Source organism: Dendrobates tinctorius, unplaced genomic scaffold (genome assembly GCF_039654945.1).
Source record: "Dendrobates tinctorius isolate UK_male_01 unplaced genomic scaffold, ASM3965494v1 ptg000117l, whole genome shotgun sequence".
Taxonomy (NCBI): domain Eukaryota; kingdom Metazoa; phylum Chordata; class Amphibia; order Anura; family Dendrobatidae; genus Dendrobates; species Dendrobates tinctorius.
In genome coordinates this window covers 6,500,001-6,523,646 of record NW_027361785.1, presented here as the reverse complement: position 1 = coordinate 6,523,646, position 23,646 = coordinate 6,500,001, and the positions used below count along the sequence as shown (strand labels likewise).

The following is a 23,646-nucleotide window of genomic DNA, read 5'->3' as shown; positions in this document are numbered from 1 at the left end:
TTTCCCATTCTCCTTCAAACACGCCATCGTTACTCCACTACTAAAGAAACCCGCTCTCAATCCATCCTGCACAAACAACTACAGACCAGTCTCCAATCTCCCCTTCATCTCTAAACTTTTGGAGCGCCTAGTCTACCCCCGGCTTACCCATCATTATCTCTCTACTCACTCCCTCCTAGACCCTTCACAGTCCGACTTCCGCCCCCTACAACTACATTTGACTGAAATTGCACTCAGGAAGTGACCAATGACCTTCTGACAGCAAAACGTAATGGTCACCACTCTCTGCTCATTCTTCCCGACTCTCTAGGCTCCAGTCACTGGGCATTAAGGACATTGCTCTCTCCTGGTTCTCTTCCTATCTTTCTGACGGCTCCATCAGTGTTTTGTTCTCTGGCTCCACGTCATCTCCTCTTCCTCTCGCTGTCCGGGTACCTCAAGGCTCAGTCCTTGGCCCCCTTCTCTTCTCTCTCTACACAGCCCCAACTGGACAAACAATCAGCAGATTTGACTTTCAGTAACATCTTAATGCTGATGACAACTATACACGTCATCCCCCAACCTTACCCCCTCTGTACTACAGAACGCCAGTGACTGTGTCAGAAGTCTCCATTATCATGTCCGCTCTCTATCTGAAACTCAACCTCTCAAAAACGGAACTACTTCTGCTCCCGCCATCTACTAACCTCCCTAATTCTGACATTTCCCTCTCCGTGGGCGGCACCATAACACCACCCCGGCAGCAGGCGCGCTGTCTGGGTGTTATGTTTGACACCAAGCTCTCCTTCACATCCCATATACAATCTCTTGTCCGCTCTTGCCGCTTACACCTAAAGAACACCTCTAGAATCCGCCCTTTTCTCACCATGGAAACAACAAAAACTCTCACTGTAGCACTGATCCACTCCCGCCTGGACGACTGCAACGCTCTATTAATTGGCCTCCCTGTTACTCAACTATCCCCTCTCCAGTCCATCCTTAATGCAGAAGCCAGGGTTATCCATATGGCTAATCGGTACTCGGACGCGTCCGCTCTTCGCCAATACTTACATTGGCTGCCCATTCATTATAGGATCCAATCCAAAGTACTTGTTCTCACCCACAAAGCTCTCCACAGTGCAGCAACCCCCTACATCTCCTCCCTCATTTCTGTCTATCGGCCTAACCGACTGATGCGCTCTGCAAACAACTTTCGACTAACCTCTGCACTAATCCGTACCTCCCACTCCCGACTCCAAGCCTTTTCCCACGCTGCGCCAATCCTTTGGAATGCTCTACCCCAAGAAATTCGGACTATCCACAATTTGCATAGTTTCAGGCGTTCCCTCAAAAAAAAAACATTTGCTCAGAGCGGCCTATCACGTTCACTAATCAAAGTCATTCTATGTGTAAGTGTGCGTGTGTAGCCCATTCACTATCTCCATCCATCCCTCAAGACGGCTGGACCATCATTGTAAATACATCACTGTAAATACACACCTGTACTTTGTATCTCCCCCACCTCATTGTAGATTGTAAGCTCTCAAGCAAGTTCGTCTTATTTTGCTTTAATTATTGTATTGTCAGGGTGTGTGCACACGCTGCGGATTCTGCTGCGTATTAATCCGCATGTCAAAAGACCTGTGGTTTATCTGCGGATTAGCCTGCGGTTTTGCCCTGCGGTTTATCACCTCTACAATGGAGGAGATGGTAAACCGCAGCAGAATCCGCAGAACGAATTGACATGTCAATGGGTCACTAGTGTTTATTGATGTGACACAGGACAGAAGCAGCCGACTGAATTCTGAGGTATTCGGAGACAAACTGTGTGCTCAGATCCAGCCAAATGAAGCCAAACTGATTGGTCGTCGTTTCATACTACAGATGGACAACGACCAAAACAAAGCCAAAGCAACCCAGGAGTTTATTAAAGCAAAGAAATGGAATATTCTTGAATGGCCAAGTCAGTCACCTGATCTCAACCCAATTGAGCATGCAATTCACTTGTTAAAGACTAAACTTCAGACAGAAAGGCCCACAAACAAACAGCAACTGAAAACCACCGCAGTGAAGGCCTGGCAGAGCATCAAAAAGGAGGAAACACAGCGTCTGGTGATGTCCATGAGTTCAAGACTTCAGGCAGTCATTGCCAACAAAGGGTTTTCTACCCAGTACTAGAAATGAGCATTTTATTTACAATTATTTAATCTGTCCAATTACTTTTGGTCCCTTTAAAAACAGGGTGGCACATGATAAGGAGCTGAAACTCCTAAACCCTTTATCCAATTTTAATGTGGATACCCTCAAATGAAAGCTGAAAGTCTGAACTTCAACTGCATCTGAATTGTTTTGTTTAAAATTCATTGTGGTAATGTCTAGAACCAAAATTAGAAAAATGTTGCCTCTGTCCAAATATATATATGGACCTAACTGTATGATCACTTAATATTGAGCATAACTACAGTGCCTTGCCAAAGTATTCGGCCACCTTGAACACATTGTGGGACACAATTGTGAAGTTGAACGAAATTTATTGGTTATTTAAAATTTTTGTGGAAATTCAAAAACTGAAAAGTGGGGCATGCAATATTATTCGGCCCCTTTAACTTAATACTTTGTTGCACCACCTTTTGCAGCTGCAAGTCACTTGGGATATGTCTCTATCAGTTTTGTACATTGAGAGACTGAAATTCTTGCCTATTCTTCCTTGGCAAACAGCTTGAGCTCAGTGAGGTTTGATGGAGATCGCTTGTGAACAGCAGTTTTCAGCTCTTTCCACAGATTCTCGGTTGGAATCAGGTCTGGACTTTGACTTGGCCATTCTAACACCTGGATACGTTTATTTGTGAAACATTCCATTGTATATTTTGCTTTATGTTTGGGATCATTGTCTTGTTGGAAGATAAATCTCCGTCCCAGTCTCAGGTCTTTTGCAGACTCCAACAGGTTTCTGCAAGAATGGTCCTGTATTTGGCTTCATCATTCCATCAATTTTAACCATCTTCTCTGTCCCTGCTGAAGAAAAGCAGGCCCAAACCATGATGCTGCCACCACCATGTTTGACAGTGGGGATGGTGTGTTCAGGGTGATAAGCTGTGTTGCCTTTACGCCAAACATATCGTTTGGCATTGTTGCCAAAAAGTTCGATTTTGGTTTCATCTGACCAGAGCACCTTCCACATGTTTGGTGTGTGTCTCAGGTGGCTTGTTGCAAACTTTAAACAACACTTTTTATGGATATCTTTGAGAAATGGCTTTCTTCTTGCCACTCTTCCATAAAGGCCAGATTTGTGCAGTGTACGACTGACTGTAGTCCTATGGACAGACTGTCCCATCTCAGCTGTAGATTTCTGCAGTTCATCCAGAGTGATCATGGGCCCCTTGGCTGCAACTCTGATCAGTATTCTCCTTGTTTGAGATGAAAGTTTAGAGGGACGGCCGGGTCTTGGTAGATTTGCAGTGGTATGATACTCCTTCCATTTCAATATGATTGCTTGCACAGTGCTCCTTGGGATGTTTAAAGTTTTGGAAATCATTTTGTATCCAAATCCAGCTTTAAACTTCTCCACAACAGTATCACGGACCTGCCTGTTTTGTTTCTTGGTCTTCATGATACTCTCTGTGCATCAAACAGAACCCCGAGTCTGTCACAGAGCAGGTGCATTTATACGGAGACTTGATTACACACAGGTGGATTATATTTATCATCATTAGTTATTTAGGACAACATTGGATCATTCAGAGATCCACAATGAACTTCTGGAGTGAGTTTGCTGCACTGAAAGTAAAGGGGCCGAATAATATTGCACGCTCCACTTTTCAGTTTTTGAATTTCCACAAAAATTTAAAATAACCAATAAATTTCGTTCAACTTCACAATTGTGTCCCACTTGTTGTTGATTCTTCACCAAAAATTTACATTTGGTATCTTTAGATTTGAAGCATGATACGTGGGAAAAGGTTGAAAAGTTCCAGGGGGCCAAATACTTTCGCAAGGCACTAAGTATGCTGAATAGATGCTACTGTTAACACATACATTAGGGTTTGTTGTATCTTGTATTCTTACCTGTATCAGATAATCAAAACCATATGATTTACAAAGAAAAATATACCTTTATATTTCCTAAAGAAAACATATCACTGTTGCTGTTATTCAGCCCTTGCACCTTAATAAACAGCTCCCAACACAATATGATGTTCCCTCATAGAGTGTCACTAAAGAGCCCCCCCCATGTAGTATGTCCCCACACAACCCCCTTACACACTGACATCCCCACAAAGCTGATCATAGTATGAAGTCCCCTCGTACAGCATGACTCCACAAAGCTTTCCACACAGTAATATGTGCCCACCCAGCCCCAGTCGCAAAGTATTACATCCTCAAAATGTATTGTCAATAATAAAAAAAAAACAAAAAAAACCAAACACTCTCCTATCCCCATTCTTCCGCTATTTCAGTCTGTTCTGTGCCACAAGAAACGGCTGGCACATCTGCACTACTCAGATGCACAGGCTCAGTGGTGGACGAGAAAGCTGACCAATCTCTGTTCCATCTTTATGTTCTGTGTTCTCTGCATTCCGAGGACAGTGTGAAATGTCAGGTTGGGGAGTCTGCGTGGTATGGAACACCACTGAATCCAGCCCTTTCACTGTCCTGGTCCACGAGCCACACTGTAATAGTCAATGGGCCACATGCGGCCTGCAAGCCACACTTCACCCAGATCAGGTTTAGAGCATGTCCATCATGTGATTGCAGCCATAGACATTATTTATATACAGTGGTGTACTATGGCTCTTAGTTTAAAAAAAAAAAAAAAAGAAAGAGCCAATTAGACCCTACCCCTGTCTAAACACCTAAATGGCACTATTGCCCAAAGCACCTGAGAGATCAAACCAGCAGGTTCACAGTTATTTCCAATCATGACTATTGCAGTAGCGTTTCAGCTGTAATAAAAAGCAAACAACCACAGCATATGGTGTGGGCATAGCTATGGTTACCCTCTTCCTTTCCAGGGACTAAAATTACATAGTAAAATAGTTCAATTTCAGGTGCCTATTAAATGCATTTTTTATGTTATAAACTAGAATCACTGGTTTATATGACTTCCTACGGAAAAATGCAAAACAATGAAGAAGTGATAGGTTTGCATATACATACCCCAGCAAGATTCCAATAGGAATCAACACTTTTAATGGCTTCCAGGGCCAGCACAGCATCATCGATTTTTCCTTCAATTACATCGATTTTTGCAAATGAAATGCCAGCTTCATCTTCTAAATCTCTGACCTCAAAGAGCTGTAGAACAAAAATGAGCTTTGACTTAGTTACTGAACAAAGATCCTTTTTCCTACTCTATTGATCAGAGTAAGGCGTGACAGTACCTTTACATCTTTGCTGTGGAAATGTTTGAACAGTGGGTCGACTGGCTCAGGAATGCTCTTCTTTTGCTTAACCAGGTCCAGCAGAGGCAATACTTTCTTCCAATAGTGAACGCAACGGAACATGTAATCCCTTTGGTCGTAAAACGAATTCAAATTATTACCCTGCAGAGAAAGAAAAATTAGAGGGAACCGCATTCTGTAGTAGCTATATGGTCAATTACTCTCTGGGGGAATGACAATTATTCACTTTATAAACCATAGTGATTACATAACGGCTGCCATATCAAGGAAAATACTGCTAGCAGACACGTCTGTGGGTGACTTACCTTCAACAGAAAGGGATCAGGCATGTTAATGTCCAACATGCCCAAGGGTATGTGCACACGTTGCGGATTCAAGTGGGATTTTTCCGAGCGGATTTTACTAAATCCGCAGGTAAAAGACCAACGTTTTACCTGCAGATTTAGTGCAGATTTCCTGCGGATTTTCTGCAGATTTTGTGCGGATTTCCCCTGCGTTTTTACACCTGCGGATTCCTATAAAGGAGCAGGTGTAAAATGCTGCAGAATCAGCACAATGAATTGACTTGCTGCGGAAATGAACCCACAGCGTTTCTGCTGCAGATTTTTCCGCAGCATGTGCACAGCGTTTTTTTATTTTACATAGGATATAATGGTACTGTACAACGCAGGAGAATCTGCTGTGGATCCGTAGGGCCAAATCCACTGCGGTTCCGCAACGTGTGCACAGACCCCAAAGCCTCCATACACATTAGACTAGTGTCAATACTGACGGGTTCAGCAGACATTCCAATATGTAAAAGGGTGCCAACTGATTGTTGGCAAAGATAAGCAGTGGGCAGAGATGTCGGTTGTCAACCTTCTCAGAGAACACAGGAGTGCTTGACCAAACCCCTGTATATGGGAGACAGCCAAAATTGCAGTCGGCTGAAGCACTGTTCGAGGCAACAGCCATTTAATGTGTAAGGTACCCTTAACCCTTCAACAACATTCACTGCCGAGGAAAAGTCCAGATATCCCATGCACATTTGAAATTTGGAGGGCAGAGGTGTTGAGTCCAAGTTCATTTTGGTGGAGTCAGAATAAAATGGACTGACTCCTAAAATATGTAATACATTGGGTACAGTGGTACAATGAAAAAAAAAAAAAAAAAGGGTTGTTCCAGCATCTGGTAAAATAATTCTCTATTTTAAATCCATTAAAACTTGCAAAAATTACAATGGTTGCATAGACAAGGCGGGGAGCAAGACGTGTTTCGAACGCTCACTTGCGTTCTTTATCACAGCTGTGATAAAGAATGCAAGTGAGCATTCAAAACCAGTCTTGCTCCGCCGCCTTGTCTATGCAACCATTGTAATTTTTGCAAGTTTTAATGGATTTAAAATAGAGAATTATTTTACCAGATGCTGGAACAACCCTTTTTTTTTCCTTGAGCACATTAGGTCTTGTGGATCCACCTGGTTCCATGCAAAATGGACTTCAAGTACTAGGTGAGCTGGCTTTCTTTTTACGGTAGTACAATGCAGGATGTGCAGTAAATGCTTTCATAAGATTTTGGGAAAGTTCTGAAGTTCTTGTAGTAAAGTGCAGCACAGATTCATCTCTATGTACATGCTCAGTAGTGAGACTACTCTACAGATCAGAGGAAAAAGGCACTGGGAAGGAATGCCTGCACTCATCTCAGAACTGCTAGAGTGAACAGGAAACAGGATTAAGGCAAGTAAATAGCTTGATTACTGTATCATGATGGTGATGAAAAGCCTGATGCAACCATCTTACTACAGTAAATTTATCACATAAGCATGAGCCATGAATGAGGGAGTCGGGAGCTGGAGTCAGGGAAATTGAGGAGTCCGAGATTTGGCTTACCAACGCCACAGCCCTTTGGAAGGTATGCACAACATTTACTTAAAGCAATGATGCACCACCCTTTATGGCCACATTGCCATACTGAACCAATTCCTAGGACTGCAGTAAAATCAAGAATGGTATTATGACCTGAGACTTATATGTGTTTGAGAGCACAGGACATAAACGTCTAATAGGTGAAATTTACAGTTCCACAGTTAGGCGATGTTGCAAAAATTGTAAAATCTTGACATTTAAAAATGAAAGATTCCTAGTAGAATAACCGCGGCTTCGCTTGCAGAAAATATGTTAAATTGTTGGTTATGGTAGCTAAATTAACATTTACAGCTTTCATACCAAAGGATGTCATCTGGAAACATGAATTGTATCTCCTAATATTTTGCAGAAAATGATGGACTCGGGATTTGTTCCTGACATGTATGAAAGAAGCGGTTAAGGAGGTAGATCAAAAGGTGGCAAACTGACCATGCCATTTGAGCAGCACATACCAGACGATACCAAGTTAAATGTCTTTGTTTGACAATGTTTGCATATTATGTCCATTTTGCCAATTATGACTTTCTGATGTGACCTATAGTCTTGAACTGGGTTGTAATGAAATGCTTCCAAACTCAAATTAGCCTCCCTACATCTTTGCACACGTTGCATATGTCGTTCGCAGTCATTTTCACAACGTTCATCCTTTTGTTCAGAGGTTTCCATATTCCTTGCTTCAGCCTGCCTTATCCAATTCTTGTGAAGACGATATTCTCGTTGCTCTGATGTCTCAGCTGCCTTACATTTATAGCCTGTCTCATCCGTTTCTTTTCAAGGCACAAGTCATGTTGTTCACTTGTCTCAGATCTTTGACAATTTTGCTTTCTTAGCTTTTGGATGAACTTGCCCAATTGATGTTTTTTTGGGCAGCATTTTAAAAAATAGTCATTAGTATTATGACACTTTAGTATTCACCTGACAGTGATAAGAGATGTAATAGGATCAATAGTAAATACAGAGCAACCCTCACACAGTATTACTATGACCTGAAGGGGCTCATATCTCAGTAATGAAAACTGCCTCACAAGCAGACTCATCTAGTTGCCCATAGAAACCAGTGCTCAGAGCTTTCACTTTATCCCAGCAGCTTCAGAGATGAAAGCTCCCTGTATAGTAAGCAATAATGACAATCTTACTATGAGGCATTTTTCACCTGACCAATATTGCTGCTCAGTAATGTTCATCCATCTGCATAGGGTGCATCCATCTTAGTGTGTTTGGCATGCATGAGTGGTCTGTGCATGTGTGTGTGGTATTTATGGGGTGGTGGTGTGGTATTTGTGTTGTGTGTGTCTAGCGTGGTCCGGTCTTTGTGTGGTATGTTGTGGCATTTGTGTGCTGTTGTGCTTGTGGGTTGGTGTATGTGTGCTGTTTGTATGGTGCTTGTGAAATCTGTGTGTGTTGTGGAGCGGACCCTTTAGCAGCGACTCTTTGGCGCTGTCACTATATTCCGTCCCTGTCAGTCACACTTGTTTTCCCCTCAGCACTTACTTTCAACTTCACATTTCTCCATTGTATGTATAGGGCCTAATTTCTGGCGCCCCAATCTCATGACAGGGGGACGCTAGCGAGATGTAAAGTGCGCAGTATTCTGCTCCTGTGGGTGGAGAGGGGGTCGTGCCAAATTTCACCCAAATCAGGGGAGAACTGTGGATTTGTATAGAGCGGGCTACTACAGATTTTGAGATAGATATATATATATATATATATATATATATATATATATATTTTGGGGCAGATCTGATATCTGGCATCACTAATTTGGAAAGAGCAAACGACTGAACGCCACTTATAATTATTATTGGACACTAACTTAAATGGCAATACTGGAGACAACTGTCTAATGTTCATTGTCAGACCTCAGGTAAGAGCATGTTTTACAAGGTCAAGGCTCCTTGATCCACAAAGTGTCAACTACACTCAAGGACTGCCCAATGTCATGGATAAAGCAGGTATAAAAGGTGAGCCTTTACAAAAATAAGCACACTTACTGTAGTGCTAAGGCTTCTTGCCCAATGGATGAGAAGGGCAGGTTGCAGACCATGTTTCTCGAGGGCTCGCAGAGTGTTAAGTTCATGTTGTATCACAAGGCGCAATTTTGCAGCAGTCCCAGGCCTAAATTCAAGTAACAGCATTGTTAAAGAGTTCAAAATGCTGGAGCCATAATAGCTTCCAATAAAATCTACTGCTACAACTTACTGAGCCGTCTTATGAGTGAGGCTGTAGACTGCATCCCACCAAGATCGCTGCTTGTCTGTAAATAGCTGCTTGCAGATTGGCAATGGTAGGCAACGAGGTCGGTGACGGTCGTTTAAAGTATTACAATTACTTTGTAGTTGAAGGTAACTAGTGTACACAACTGCCAATAAAAATACCTGCAACCCAAAAGGAAAACACTCAATTATAAGCAGCCATACTAGTAAACCACATAGTAAGAAAAACAGAAAAACAAGCACTTCCCCAGACCAAGAAACAGTATAGGTCCAATGTGGTATGAAAAATGAAAGACACATGCTTCTTAATTTTGTAGACAGACTAATCCTTAAAATGATATATATTTTAAACAATTAAACTTCAGTAAAAATTTTAACATACAAGTCATAAGGTAAAAGTTCTTATGATTTAAGGTTATTAACAAAAACACATCCAAATTCTTCAATATACCTCAAGATCTAGAAGTGAAATGGATTCTGGGTTATTCGATTCAAGCCTTGACGTTTCTTGAGGCAACCGAGGAAAAAGTTGTTTAAGCCACTTCTGAAAGGCAGGTAAAGTGGACATATAGTGCCACTGAAGACCAAGCCAGGTTAGGTGCTGTAAGCTACCATTGTGCACTTGAACCGCGCCTAAGACAAAATTAACACACACAGTTGGCTATGATACATTAACACAACTGGAATTACATGTATAAATAAATAAAAAAATCCCAATAGTGAAGTTTGGAGCAGGTCAATCAGGAATAAAAGGGATAAATTAATAGCACCATGTCAGGGAATCTTTTTACTGTACATAAGGAGGAGAGACAAACAAATCTTACCATGGTCATATCGTCGCAGATCACTTAAGTCTGGTGACTGACAGACGTTTCCAATATCGTCAGTGCCAAGAAACGAGCTGTCCATTGACAAATCGTCTTCATATAAGAATTTAAGCAAGATAACTTGACCACTTTTATTGGCAAATGTTTCGGTTACATTTTTGAGGAAGTCATCGTGGCCACGACTTAAAGTCAGTAGCAAGTGTCCTGTAAAGATTATGAGAAAAACAAAACAAAAACAACCTCATCAATAATTCCAGAGCTGCCATTCAGAAGGGTGTACAGAGTACTGGTGTTTGCAATGTATAGCAGAGGCATCCAAAGTATACTACTATATAGGCAAAGTGGTATATATCACATTGATTCCCATCACACAAAATCTATACGGTACATTATACATTTTTACTTGATTCCTCTGTAGAGAAGAGTGTTAGTCACCTACTGCTAGGTGATAGATCAGCCCAACATAGTCCATTGTAATCTACAGGTGTCAGAATGGATTTAAGAGGTTAGAATATTTTTGAGATAATGCACTTGAGGCACGAATGCTTACATTTTACCTGGATTATTTGTGTAGCCTTGACAGAATGACTGCAAAGCAGTAGAGTAGATTTAACAAAACTGATGTACAAGAAATGCATAGTAATTGCTCATGGGAGGCAATTAGGTTACAATTATGGCCTCTAAAATATAAAAGGTGGTATTTAATTGGCTGTCGTTTCCTCGTTTGCATAAATCATCCCCAATATTTATTTGCAGCGATATTTCCTATAAGTCATTCAAGGGAACTCGTCAAACTTCCACCTCCCCCAAGAAATTAATATGACCCAAAGGCACTATTCAATCAGCGAAAGTTCACATTTAGAAGCAGTGTCTGGAAGTGATGATACACTATATGTCCTGTCCAATTGCTGATTGACAGGTCAGTGGCAGTGTACTACAGCAAACAACCTGTCAGACAGGGGAGGGTATAGTAAGGGTTCTTTTACACTTGCCGTGTTTTTATGGGCCGTTTTTGCGGCCCCAATAGATTTCTAACCATAGCCCAAGTGTTAAAACAGTATTATTATGGTGCTCCCAGGAGATGGACATGTGCCAGGGTGGCTGCCAGACCTTCCGCAGAATCCTGGATCCATCACCAGAGCTGCCGCCCACCTCTTTACACTGTGTAGCCCTCCCACCTAATCCATCAGTGAAGCCCCAGGCTGCTGCCTGTCTGCACACTGGTCCCCCTGCACCATGCACAGCATGCAGGGAAGGGTTAACCATTACAGGCCAGGATAACTAATGGTGCCACCTCTTGTAACCACGCAGGGATACTGTGCTGCAGAGAACTGCTCTATTTTCAGAAGCATTGATCCCTGTGGAGCTTTGCACCGAGCAGGGAGACATCAGGCTGTGGTCTGTACCAACAGTCACTGTATCAGGGTGATGAGGTGCAACACATCCAGCCACAAATCAGTACTGCGCAAAAAAGCAGCAGACATAACGCTCCGTGTACATGGAAGACAGACACGAAGCTGCTGGGCTGATTTCCTGCCAGTGGACTGAGCGGAAGATTTGGGTGGAAGATTTCAGCCAGACAGCGCGGGTCAGCAGTGATCACAGCGTCTACTGTAATACTAATTACAGGCTGCGATCACTGCTCTCCGCTGCAGATACTTACCCTGGACCCTCGCTTCCCAGCAGCTTCTCCCCAGCAGCTCCTGTCATCGTACGCACTGAGCAGTGTGTGCAATGACAGGAGAAAATAAAAGCCCACAGCATAGGCTGCGGGCTACAACAAAATGGCCACGATCTCCTTCCACAGCTGTGAACTAGACAGCCCAGGAGGGCGTGCCCAGGGCATCAATGCAAGAGATACGGTCGGACTCTTATGCCCATAGCTGCTATACACCAATGAAAATGGCAGCCCCCAGTGGCAAACATAAATGGCCATTAACAAAAAACTTAAAAGTAGTTTATATAATTATTTTTAATACTAAGTTAAATCTAATATATAAAGCGTGTGTGTGTGTGTGTGTGTGTGTGTGTGTGTGTGTGTGTGTGTGTGTGTGTGTGTGTGTGTGTGTGTGTGTGTGTGTGTGTGTGTCCGGGATAGGCATCCATACCGTCCAGCTACAGCCACAAAATTTGGCACCGTCACACGTCTGGACCCCGAGAGCGTCCTAGGCTATCTTGTGAGGCGAAATTTTAACCCCGCGTGTTCCAATTTACCAAACAATATTTCCCCTGTCTACATACTGGGGAAAAAGTGTGTGCGCGTCAAGCCCCGCCCCTCATTATGATGTCATAATGCCCCTATCTACATACTGGGGAAACAGTGTGCGCATCATGCCCCGCCCCTCAATATGATGTCACAATGGTTGCCATGGCGACGCCGATGTCATCAAGCCCCGCCGCTCATTATGATGTCATAATAGTTGACTATGGGTGGGATGGAGGATATGTATGACGGGTATATGGGCACGGAACTATGGGATGGCGGATATGTATGATGGATATATGGGCACGGGACTATGGGATGGCGGATATGTATGATGGGTATATGGGCACGGGACTATGGGATGGAGGATATGTATAACAGGTATATGGGCACGGGACTATGGGATGGAGGATATGTATGATAGGTATACGGGCACGGGACTATGGGATGGAGGATATGTATGATGGGTATACGGGCACGTGACTATGGGATGGAGGATATGTATGATGGGTATATGGGCATGGGACTATGAGATGAAGGATGTGTGATGGGTATATGGGCACTCGACTATGGGATAGCGAATATGTATGATGGGTATATGGGCATGGGACTATGGGATGGAGAATATGTATGATGGGTATATGGGCATGGGACTATGGGATGGAGAATATGCATGATGGGTATATGGGCACGGGGCTTTGGGATGGATATGTATGATGGGTATATGGGCACGGGCCTCTGGGATGGTGGATATGTATGATGGGTATATGGGCACGGGACTATGGGATGGAGGTTAATTATAATTTGTTATAACGAACCACAGTTAGTCACTATGCCCGGGCAGCGCCGGGCTCTTCAGCTAGTCTAATATATAAAGCTCAAAGAGTGTGTGTGTGTGTGTGTGTGTGTGTGTGTGTGTATATGTATGTATGTATCTATGTATGTGTGTATGTCCGGGACAGGCATCCGCACCGTTGCAGCTACAGCCACAAAATTTGGCACAGTCACACGTCTGGACCCCGGGAGCGTCCTAAGCTATGTTGTGAGGCGAAATTTTAACCCTGCGCGTTCCAATTCACCAATTTTGCCCCTATCTACATAGTGGGGGAAAAGTGTGTGCGCGTCAAGCCCCGTCCCTCATTATGATGTCATATTGCCCCTATCTACATACTGGGGAAACAGTGTGTGCGTATCAAGCCCCGCCCCTCATTATGATGTCACAATGGTTGCCATGGCGACGCTGATGTCATCAAGCCCCGCCGCTCATTATTTCGGCATAATGGTTGACTATGGGATGGAGGATGTGTGATGGGTATATGGGCACTGGACTGTGGGATGGAGGATATGTGATGGGTATATGGGCACTGGACTGTGGGATGGAGGATATGTATGACGGGTATATGGGCACGGGACTATGGGATGGAGGATGTGTGATGGGTATATGGGCATGGGACTATGGGATGGAGGATATGTATGATGGGTATATGGGCATGGGCCTATGGGATGGTGGATATGTATGATGGGTATATGGGCACGGGACTATGGGATGGAGGATAATTATAATTTGTTATAACTAACCACAGTTAGTTACTATGCCCGGGGCTCTTCAGCTAGTTATCAATAATTATTAATTCAAAAATTAAAATCACGGCACCTTCCCTTTAAAGGGCTACAACAATCAAATAGCTTAGGGGCAGGAGGTTAAAGTCTGACAGGTTCCCTTTAAGAAACTAACCTACACTGGGAAAAAGTCACAAACATACATACACTGTGTGCAGAATTATTAGGCAAGTTGTATTTGAGAGGATTCTTTTTATTATTGAATAACAACTATGTTCTCAAACAACCCAAAAGACTCAAATATCAAAGCTTAATATTTTTGGAAGTTGGAGTGGGGTTTTTTTTTTTTTTAGATTTGGCTATCTTAGGCCTCTTTCACACATCCGGTGTCAGGGGTCCGGCGGCGTGCCGCGAAAAGCCGGGCCGCCGGATCCGGCCTGCAGCGGTGACACCGGATGTACATGCGGCGCCTGATGCGGCTTGGAGGATGGAGCCGCAGCATCGGGGGACGAGAGAGATCAGGAGACGAGAGAGCAGCCAGAGAGACAGCGGGGGACGAGAGAGCAGCCAGAGAGACAGCGGGGGACGAGAGAGCAGCCAGAGAGACAGCGGGGGACGAGAGAGCCAGCCAAAGAAAGAAAGGTATGGAGAGAGAAAGAAAGAGAAAGAAAGAGAAAGAAAGAGAGAGAAAGAAAGAGAAAGAAAGAGAAAGAAAGAGAGAGAAAGAAAGAGAGAAAGAAAGAGAGAGAAAGAAAGAGAGAAAGAAAGAGAGAAAGAAAGAGAGAGAGAAAGAGAGAAAGAAAGAGAGAGAAAGAAAGAGAGAGAGAGAAAGAAAGAGAGAGAGAGAAAGAAAGAGAGAGAGAGCGAGAGAGGAAAGAAAGAGAGAGAGCGAGAGAGGAAAGAAAGAGAGAGAGAGCGCGAGAGAGCGCGAGAGAGAGCGAGAGAGAGAGCGAGAGAGAGCGAGAGAGAGAGCGAGAGAGAGAGCGAGAGAGAGAGCGAGCGAGCGAGAGAGCGAGAGAGAGAGCGAGAGAGAGAGCGAGAGAGAGAGCGAGAGAGAGAGCGAGAGAGAGAGCGAGAGAGAGAGCGAGAGAGAGAGCGAGAGAGAGAGCGAGAGAGAGAGCGAGAGAGAGAGCGAGAGAGAGAGCGAGAGAGAGAGCGAGAGAGAGAGCGAGAGAGAGAGCGAGAGAGCGAGAGAGAGCGAGAGAGAGAGCGAGAGAGAGAGAAAGAGAGAGAAAGAGAAAGAGAGAAAGAGAAAGAGAGAAAGAGAAAGAGAGAAAGAGAAAGAGAGAAAGAGAAAGAGAGAAAGAGAGAAAGAGAGAGAAAGAGAGAGAAAGAGAGAGAAAGAGAGAGAAAGAGAGAGAGAGAGGGACGGGGAGAGAGAGATGCGCGCCAGGCACTTGTGGGGTTAAAACTCACAGTGCCCGGGCATGCGCTGTTGAAAAAGCCAGTCCGGCGCTGCAAAAAAACGTTGCAGCCAACGGTTTTTGCAGACGCCGGATGGCGCATGTTTGCCGTATCCGGCAAAACCCGGAGGCATCGCATGTCCATCCGGCACGATGCGGCGATCATTACATTCTATGTGAAAAAACCAGATCCAATTCCCGATCCGGTTTTCACAATTTTCGCTGCATCGTGCCGGATTTAAAAAACGGATGTGTGAAAGTAGCCTTAGGAGGATATCTGTTTGTGCAGGTAACGATTACTGATTAGGCAACTTAATAAAAACCAAATATATACCCATCTCACTTGTTTATTTTCACCAGGTAAACCAATATAACACCACAAAATTTAGAAATAAACATTTCTGACCTTCAAAAACAAAACAAAAAAAAAATCAGTGACCAATATAGCCACCTTTCTTTACGATGACACTCAAAAGCCTTCCATCCATAGATTCTGTCAGATGCTTGATCTGTTTACGATCAACATTGCGTGCAGCAGCCACCACAGCCTCCCTGACACTGTTCCGAGAGGTGTACTGTTTTCCCTCCCTGTAGATCTCACATTTTATGAGGGACCACAGGTTGTCTATGGTGTTCAGATCAGGTGAACAAGGGGGCCATGTCATTATTTTTTCTTCTTTTAGACCTTTACTGGCCAGCCACGCTGTGGAGTATTTGGATGCATGTGAAGGAGCATAGTCCTGTATGAAAATCATGTTTTTCTTGAACGATACCGACTTCTTCCTGTACCACTGTTGAAGAAGGTGTCTTCTAGAAACTGCCAGTAGGTCTGGGAGTTGAGCTTCACTCCTCAACCCAAAAAGGTCCCACAAGTTCATCATTGATGATACCAGCCCATAGCAGTACCCCACCTCCGCCTGGCTGGCATCTGAGTCGGAGTGAAGCTCTCTGCTCTTTACTGATTCAACCTCGGGCCCATCCATCTGGCCCATCAAGAGTCGCTCTCATTTCATCAGTCCATAAAACCTTAGAAAAATCAGTCTTAAGATATTTCTTGGCCCAGTCTTGACGTTTTATCTTATGTTTCTTGTTCAAAGGTGGTCGTTTTTCAGTCTTCCTTACCTTGGCCATGTCCCTTAGTATGGCACACCTTGTGCTTTTTGATACTCCAGTAACGTTGCAGCTCTGAAATATGGCAAAACTGGTGGAAAATGGCATCTTGGCAGCTTCACGCTTGATTTTGCTCAATTCATGGGCAGTTATTTTGCGCTTTTTTTTATCAACACACTTCTTGCGACCCTGTTGGATATTTGCCATTAAACGCTTGATTGTTCGGTGATCACGCTTCAAAGGTTTCCCTCTTGCAAGACATCTCACAATTTTTGACTTTTCAGAGTCCGTCAAATCTCTCTTCTGACCCATTTTGCCAAAGGAAAGGAAGTTGCCTAATAACTAAGCACACCTTATACAGGGTGTTGATGTCATTAGACCACACCCCTCCTCATTACAGAGATGCAAATCACCTGATTTACTTAATTGGCAGTTGGCTTTCAAGCCTATACAGCTTGGAGTAGGACAACATGTATAAAAAGGATGATGTGATCAAAATACTCAATTGCCTAATAATTCTGCACACAGTGTACATACATTATCTTCTCACCACCCAGGAACTGTAGTGAGATAGCATTTACATCCACCAGCACTGGCAGTTATGAGCCTACAAATGAGGCTTCTTGCGGTCAAATTAGATACCATGCAAATGATATGAAAAAGTTACACAATACTTTTCATTACAGGATTCTAGAAAATTACTGTGAAGAATGAACTACTCCTTAAATACCTGATTGACTCTGTCGGTCACAGGCTAAACCTTCAAGAATATATGAGTTTTCATCTCCCTTTATCTGCTTATTCCATGGTACCTGAACACAGGAAAAGATTCATAAATGTTCGGTTACAGAAAAAAGGAAAAGGGATAGCATATATTAATTTAGAATCTATTCACATACTTGAAAAGCAAGAAGATAGCATAGAGCAGCGGGATCTAACAGGGCTTTCCACTGAACTTCACTGTGTTGGGCCATTTTTAGTAATTGAGTTCCAGCATGTAGGTAGTAATGGCCACGCATTTCAGAAAACGTAATTGACAGGTCATCAGTGCCATTCGCATAGGGTTTTATTGAAATGAGGGCTTGATCAAAACTAGAAAGGAAAAAAAAAATAACCAGTGTTCAATAATGCTTTGCACATTATTACATATTTCTTTTTATTACTGACACACAGCACCCTCATGCCCTCTCCTGCTCCCTCATACTAACTTTCTCTCTGCTCCTCCCTCAGTGCCGGTGATATTTCTCCAAATCATGGTCCTCCTCACCACATCCCCACAGTCATTTCTACCTCCCATCCACGCTCTATCACAAATTTCCGTAACCTCTCTAACCTTACACCCATTCACCCAGCCCCCTGCACGCTCTATGACAAGTTTCCGTAACCTCTCTAACCTTACACCCATTCACCCAGCCCCCGCTTCCGCAGTCTCACTAACAGGAGCTCTATGGAATGCTTGCTCTGTCGGCAACAAAATTTCCTATAGCCATGATCTTTTTAGTACTAATAAACTTTCCTTCCGCGCCATCACCGAAACCTGGCTTACCCCCTTTGACACAGCCTCTCTAGCAGCTGCACTTTCATATGGCAGATTCCACCTTTCCCACAGACCCCCGCCTCAGCAGCAAGCATGGCGGAGGAGTTGGGTTTCTCCTGTCAGATAACTGCTCCTTCACCCACATCCCACTGCCACCCTCTGTTGCCCTCCCTTCATTTGAGGTGCACTCTATGCGCGTCTACTCCCCCACCAACCTCCAACTGGCTGTCATTAACCACCCACAGGGCCAGCCACCACCTTTTTCGACCACTTCACCCCCTGGCTACTTCATTTCCTCTCCGCTGACATCCCCACTATCATCATGGGTGACTTCAACATCGCCACTGACACTTCCCTCTCAGCTGCCACTAAACTTCTCTCACTTCCTCCTTCAGCCTCACTCAATGGACTTCTGCAGCCACTCACAAAGATGGCCACACACTTGACCTCATCTTCACCTGCCTCTGCTACTTATCTAACCTCTCTAATTCACCTCTCCCTCTTTCTGACCACAACCTACTTACATTCTCTTCCCTCTCCAGGTCCACAATCCCCACCCCACAAACTTGCACACCCTCGCAGAAAATGTTAAACACCTTGATCCAATCTCACTCTCTGAATCCCTTCTAACTCTTACAGACATAAGTTCCCTACACAATGCGGTGCCACTGACTCTTTATATACCACAATAGCTGCAGCTCTCAAATTGGTCGCCTCTCTCACACATACCAAAGCTCACAAAATCAAAAGACAACCCTGACAAACCAGCCTAATCAAAGAACTGAGACGGGCTACAAGAGTTGATGAGCGAAGATTGAAAAGATCCTACTCCAACGAGCACTTCATCGCATTCAAACAGTCCCTCATTACTTTCAAGGTCGCACTTGCTGCAGCAAAACAAACCTACTTCTCAACTCTCAAATCCTCCCCGTCTCACAACACTAAACAGCTATTCAACACTTTCAATTCTCTCCTCCATCTGCCAGCACCTCCTCCCTCTCCACTCATCTCAGCTGAAGACTTTGCCTCATCCTTCAAGCAGAAGATTGATAACATCAGAGAAAGCTTTGGCCTACATCCTCCATAACCCCTCTTCCTAACTACTCAGCACTCCTCCAAAACCAACTTCTCCATCATTACAGAAAATCAACTTTATGCTCTACTCTCAAGATCACATCTCACTACCTGTGCACTTGACCAGATCCCATCCCACTTCATCCCAAACCTCACCACAGTCTTCATCCCAACCCTAACCCATCTTTTCAACCTATCACTAGCAACTGGTGTTTTCCAGTCATGCTTTAAACGCCCCCATCCAAAAAAAGCCCTCTCTTGACTCATCCTCTGTATCTAGCCATCGCCCCATATCACTTCTCCCTATGTCTTAAAAGTACTGGAACAACACATCCATTTCAAACTGTCCTCCCACCTCTCTTCCTGCTCCTTCTTCGATTGCTTACAATCTGGCTTCCAACCACATCACTCCACTAAAACTGCCCTGACTAAAGTCACCAATGACCTACTAACTGCCAAAGTCAAGCAACACTACTCTGTCCACGTCATCCTGGACCTGTCCTCTGCCTTTGACACAGTGGACCACTCCTTATTACTACAGACCCTCTCATATTTTGGCATCACAGACTTGGGCCCCATCTTGGATCTCGTCATACCTAACAGACCGGACATTCAACGTCTCCCACTCACACACCACCTCCTCACCTCGCCCCCTATCTTTTGGAGTCCCGCAAGGTTCAGTCCTAGGGCCGATGTTGTTTTACATTTACACCTTCAGCCTTGGACAGCTCATAGAATCTCATGGCTTGCAGTATCACCTCTATGTTGATGACACACAGATCTAAATCTCTGGACCAGATATCACCTCCCTACTAACCAGAATCCCACAATGTAAGTCTGTTATTTCATCCTTCTCCACGAGATTTTTAAACTTAGTATGGACAAAACATTCCCCCATCTCACTCGACTCCCCCAACAGACCTATCCATTAAAGTAAATGGCTGCTCACTCTCCTTAGTCCCACAAGCTTGCTGCCTTGGGGTAATCCTTAACTCTGATCTCTCCTTCAAACCACATATTCAACCCCTTTCCACTTCAACTCAAAAATATATCCTGGATCCATACATTCCCTCAACCAAGAATCTGCAAAAACCATAGTCCATGCACTCATCTCCCACCTTGACTACTGCAACCTCCTACTTCTCCTACTTTGTGACCTCCTTTCTAACACTCTTTCGACCCTCCAATCTATCCTAAACTCTGCTGCCCCAACTAAACCACTAATACCCCAGATATTCCCCGCCCTCTCCCCTCTGTAAATCCCTTCACTGGCTCCACATTACCCAGAGACTCCAGTTCAAAACCCTAACCATGGCATACAAAGCCATCCACAACCTGTATCCTCCATACATCTGTGACCTCATCTCCCGGTACTTACCAGCACGCAACCTCCGATCCTTACAAAATCTCCTTCTTTACTCCTCTCTTATCTACTCTTCCCACAATCGCATACAAGATTTCTCCCACGCATTCTCCCTACTCTGGAACTCTCTACCCCAACATATCATACTCACCTACTGTTGAAACCTTCAAAAGGAACCTGAAAACATACCTTCTTCTAACTTCTGACAAGCCTACAACCTGCAGTAACCACCAAACCACTACACGACCAGTTCTACAATCACTTACTGCATCCTCACCCATCCCTTGTAGCTTGTGAGCCCTCGCGGGCAGGGTCCTCTCTCCTCCTGTACCAGTCATGACTTGTATTGTTTAAGATTATTGTAATTGTTTTTTATTATGCATACCCCTTTTCACATGTAAAGCACCATGGAATAAATGGTGCAATAATAGTAACACAGCAGCACCCATTCTATGCAATGTATGAAACACACATACTGCACATAAAAGGTTTTCTCTGCTGCATCTGTATTGGGGTGTGAAACATCCAAGGCAGACACATTTCCTTTAACAACTATAATGCACTTTTTCTCTTTAGCAGCACAATTAAAATGTACGGTAATATTAAAAAATCATATCTAATTACTTGTATGCAGGTTAGAAGGTTCCTTGTGACATTTTCCAAAGGCCCTCCAATTAACTAGCTATACCAGAAAAAAAACGTACTTTTTAAGCGCCAGTCTGCTTTCTGCCACATCCCTAGTAGACAGTGTTAGAACGACAACATCTGAATGTGCAAGTAACAGTTCTTTGTTATATGTTCTCCAGCTGCTTTTATCGGAGGATGGATATGTAGATAGGTACTCCTGAAATGTAGAGCAAAATGAAGCATTAATAAAAGAAAAAGGTTCTGTAGGGAGACACAAGTATACATATTTAAAAGGTGCAGGTATTCATAGGTGATTTGTACTATCAATACTAGCGTTTTTTCAGGGGTGGGGGTGAGAGATTTAAGAATGAATGCCAAGAGTCAGCCTCAAAATCTTAATGATTTAGAGATGATTTGCAAAGAGGAGTGGACCAAAATTTCTCCTGACATGTGCGCAAACTTCATCATCAACTATAAGAAATGTCTGACTGCTCTGCTTGCAAACAAGGGTTTTGCCACCAAGTATTAAGTCTTGTTTGCCGGAGGGATCAAATACTTATTTCCCACTGCAAAATGCAAATAAATTTGTAATTATAGTGGTTTGAAAAAACCACTATATTGTAATCTGAACGCTGCTAACTTATTCTTATTATTCAGTTGATTTCCGCAATTAATGCGGCCCGAACCGCTACACGCACAGACTGCGTTGCGGTGTCGTTTCAAAGCCAGCGTCCATGAGTGGTGTGCTAAGTATTTTTCGTGTCGATCGGATTTGTGGTTTTTGGGCAATTTGCGTTGGAAAAAACATTTCCAGTCATTGGAATGTATTGTCTCAATGCTTTTCAATGGGGAAATGTTGCCACAGAGAAAACATGCCGAGGCGATTCAAATGGCAGTTAAGCTCATTGATATGCGCAGGCAGACCCAGTTACTATGCCAACGCCTACAAACTTTACATGACGCCCCCAGGATACAGTTTCTGCCAGATAAAATCAGCTCTTAAAGCGAAACCCACAGCACAAATGCAAATCTAGCTTCATCGCATGACGCATGCCCCTGAGAGAGAATGTGCGCCAAAGTGGATTTAAAAGCCCAGTGCGCCAAACTGGCTCTTAAAGGGCCGTTGCACCAAAATGAGTCTTAAAGGGCCGGCACGTCAAATCGAAAGCTGAGTGACCCCAGGCTCCAAATCGGAGGCTGATTGACCCCAGCCTACCAAATCGCAACCCGAGGGGTGGCCCCGCCCTACCAAATGGGACCCAGAGGGGCCCCGCCCTACCAAATGGGACCCAGAGGGGCCCCGCCCTAACAAATCGGACCCAGAGGGGCCCCGCCCTACCAAATCGGACCCAGAGGGGCCCCGCCCTACCAAATCAGACAGGGTGGCCCCACCCACCAAATCGGACCCTGAGGGGCCCCGCCCTACCAAATCGGACCCTGAGGGGCCCCGCCCTACCAAATCGGACCCTGAGGGGCCCCGCCCTACCAAATCGGACCCTGAGGGGCCCCGCCCTACCAAATCGGACACAGGGTGGCCCCACCCACCAAATCGGACCCCGAGGGGCCCCGCCCACCAAATCGGACCCCGAGGGGCCCCGCCCACCAAATCGGACCCCGAGGGGCCCCGCCCACCAAATCGGACCCCGAGGGGCCCCGCCCACCAAATCGGACCCCGAGGGGCCCCGCCCACCAAATCGGACCCCGAGGGGCCCCGCCCACCAAATCGGACCCCGCCCACCAAATCGGGCCCCGCCCACCAAATCGGACCCCGAGGGGCCCCGCCCACCAAATCGGACCCCGAGGGGCCCCGCCCACCAAATCGGACCCCGAGGGGCCCCGCCCACCAAATCGGACCCCGAGGGGCCCCGCCCACCAAATCGGACCCCGAGGGGGCCCGCCCACCAAATCGGACCCCGAGGGGGCCCGCCCACCAAATCGGACCCCGAGGGGGCCCGCCCACCAAATCGGACCCCGAGGGGCCCCGCCCACCAAATCGGACCCTGAGGGGCCCCGCCCACCAAATCGGACCCTGAGGGGCCCCGCCCACCAAATCGGACCCTGAGGGGCCCCGCCCACCAAATCGGACCCTGAGGGGCCCCACAGGCCAAAGTGACCCCTGAGAGGCACCCACAGTTAAAATGGATCCTGAGTTGAAAGTCTTGCAGGGGCAGCAGGCAAGTCTCTCTTAAAGGGGCAGCCCGGGCACCATTTCAAAGCACTATCTGTACTTCCTAAAGGAAATACACATCTAGTTTATACAATGTGATTATCTGGATTTTATTTTTTATATTCCCTCTCTCAATGGTACCTGTTCATGACTTTGTCAGTGGGCAAACTTACAAAATCAGCAAGGAATCAAATCATTATTTCCTTCACTGTAGGTGTAACCTGAACAAAACTAATAGCGAATTTTTAAGGCCACGAGACTCAAACTACAATGTATA

General features: G+C 44.9%; 1 protein-coding gene across 2 annotated transcripts in view; it reads right to left on the bottom strand.

The window, feature by feature from the left end:
- LOC141101413 (E3 SUMO-protein ligase RanBP2-like) overlaps window positions 1–23,646 on the bottom strand; it is a 197,446-nt gene that overhangs the window by 88,483 nt on the left and 85,317 nt on the right. For both annotated transcript variants that reach the window (XM_073590495.1, XM_073590494.1), the window contains exons 6-14: window positions 21,280–21,419; window positions 17,501–17,693; window positions 17,332–17,413; window positions 10,323–10,529; window positions 9,950–10,131; window positions 9,485–9,660; window positions 9,277–9,400; window positions 5,361–5,522; window positions 5,137–5,274 (exon numbers count right to left, since the gene is read on the bottom strand). In XM_073590495.1, coding sequence (XP_073446596.1) covers window positions 5,137–5,274; window positions 5,361–5,522; window positions 9,277–9,400; window positions 9,485–9,660; window positions 9,950–10,131; window positions 10,323–10,529; window positions 17,332–17,413; window positions 17,501–17,693; window positions 21,280–21,419 — 1,404 coding nt within the window. The remainder of the gene's footprint in view (window positions 1–5,136; window positions 5,275–5,360; window positions 5,523–9,276; window positions 9,401–9,484; window positions 9,661–9,949; window positions 10,132–10,322; window positions 10,530–17,331; window positions 17,414–17,500; window positions 17,694–21,279; window positions 21,420–23,646) is intronic.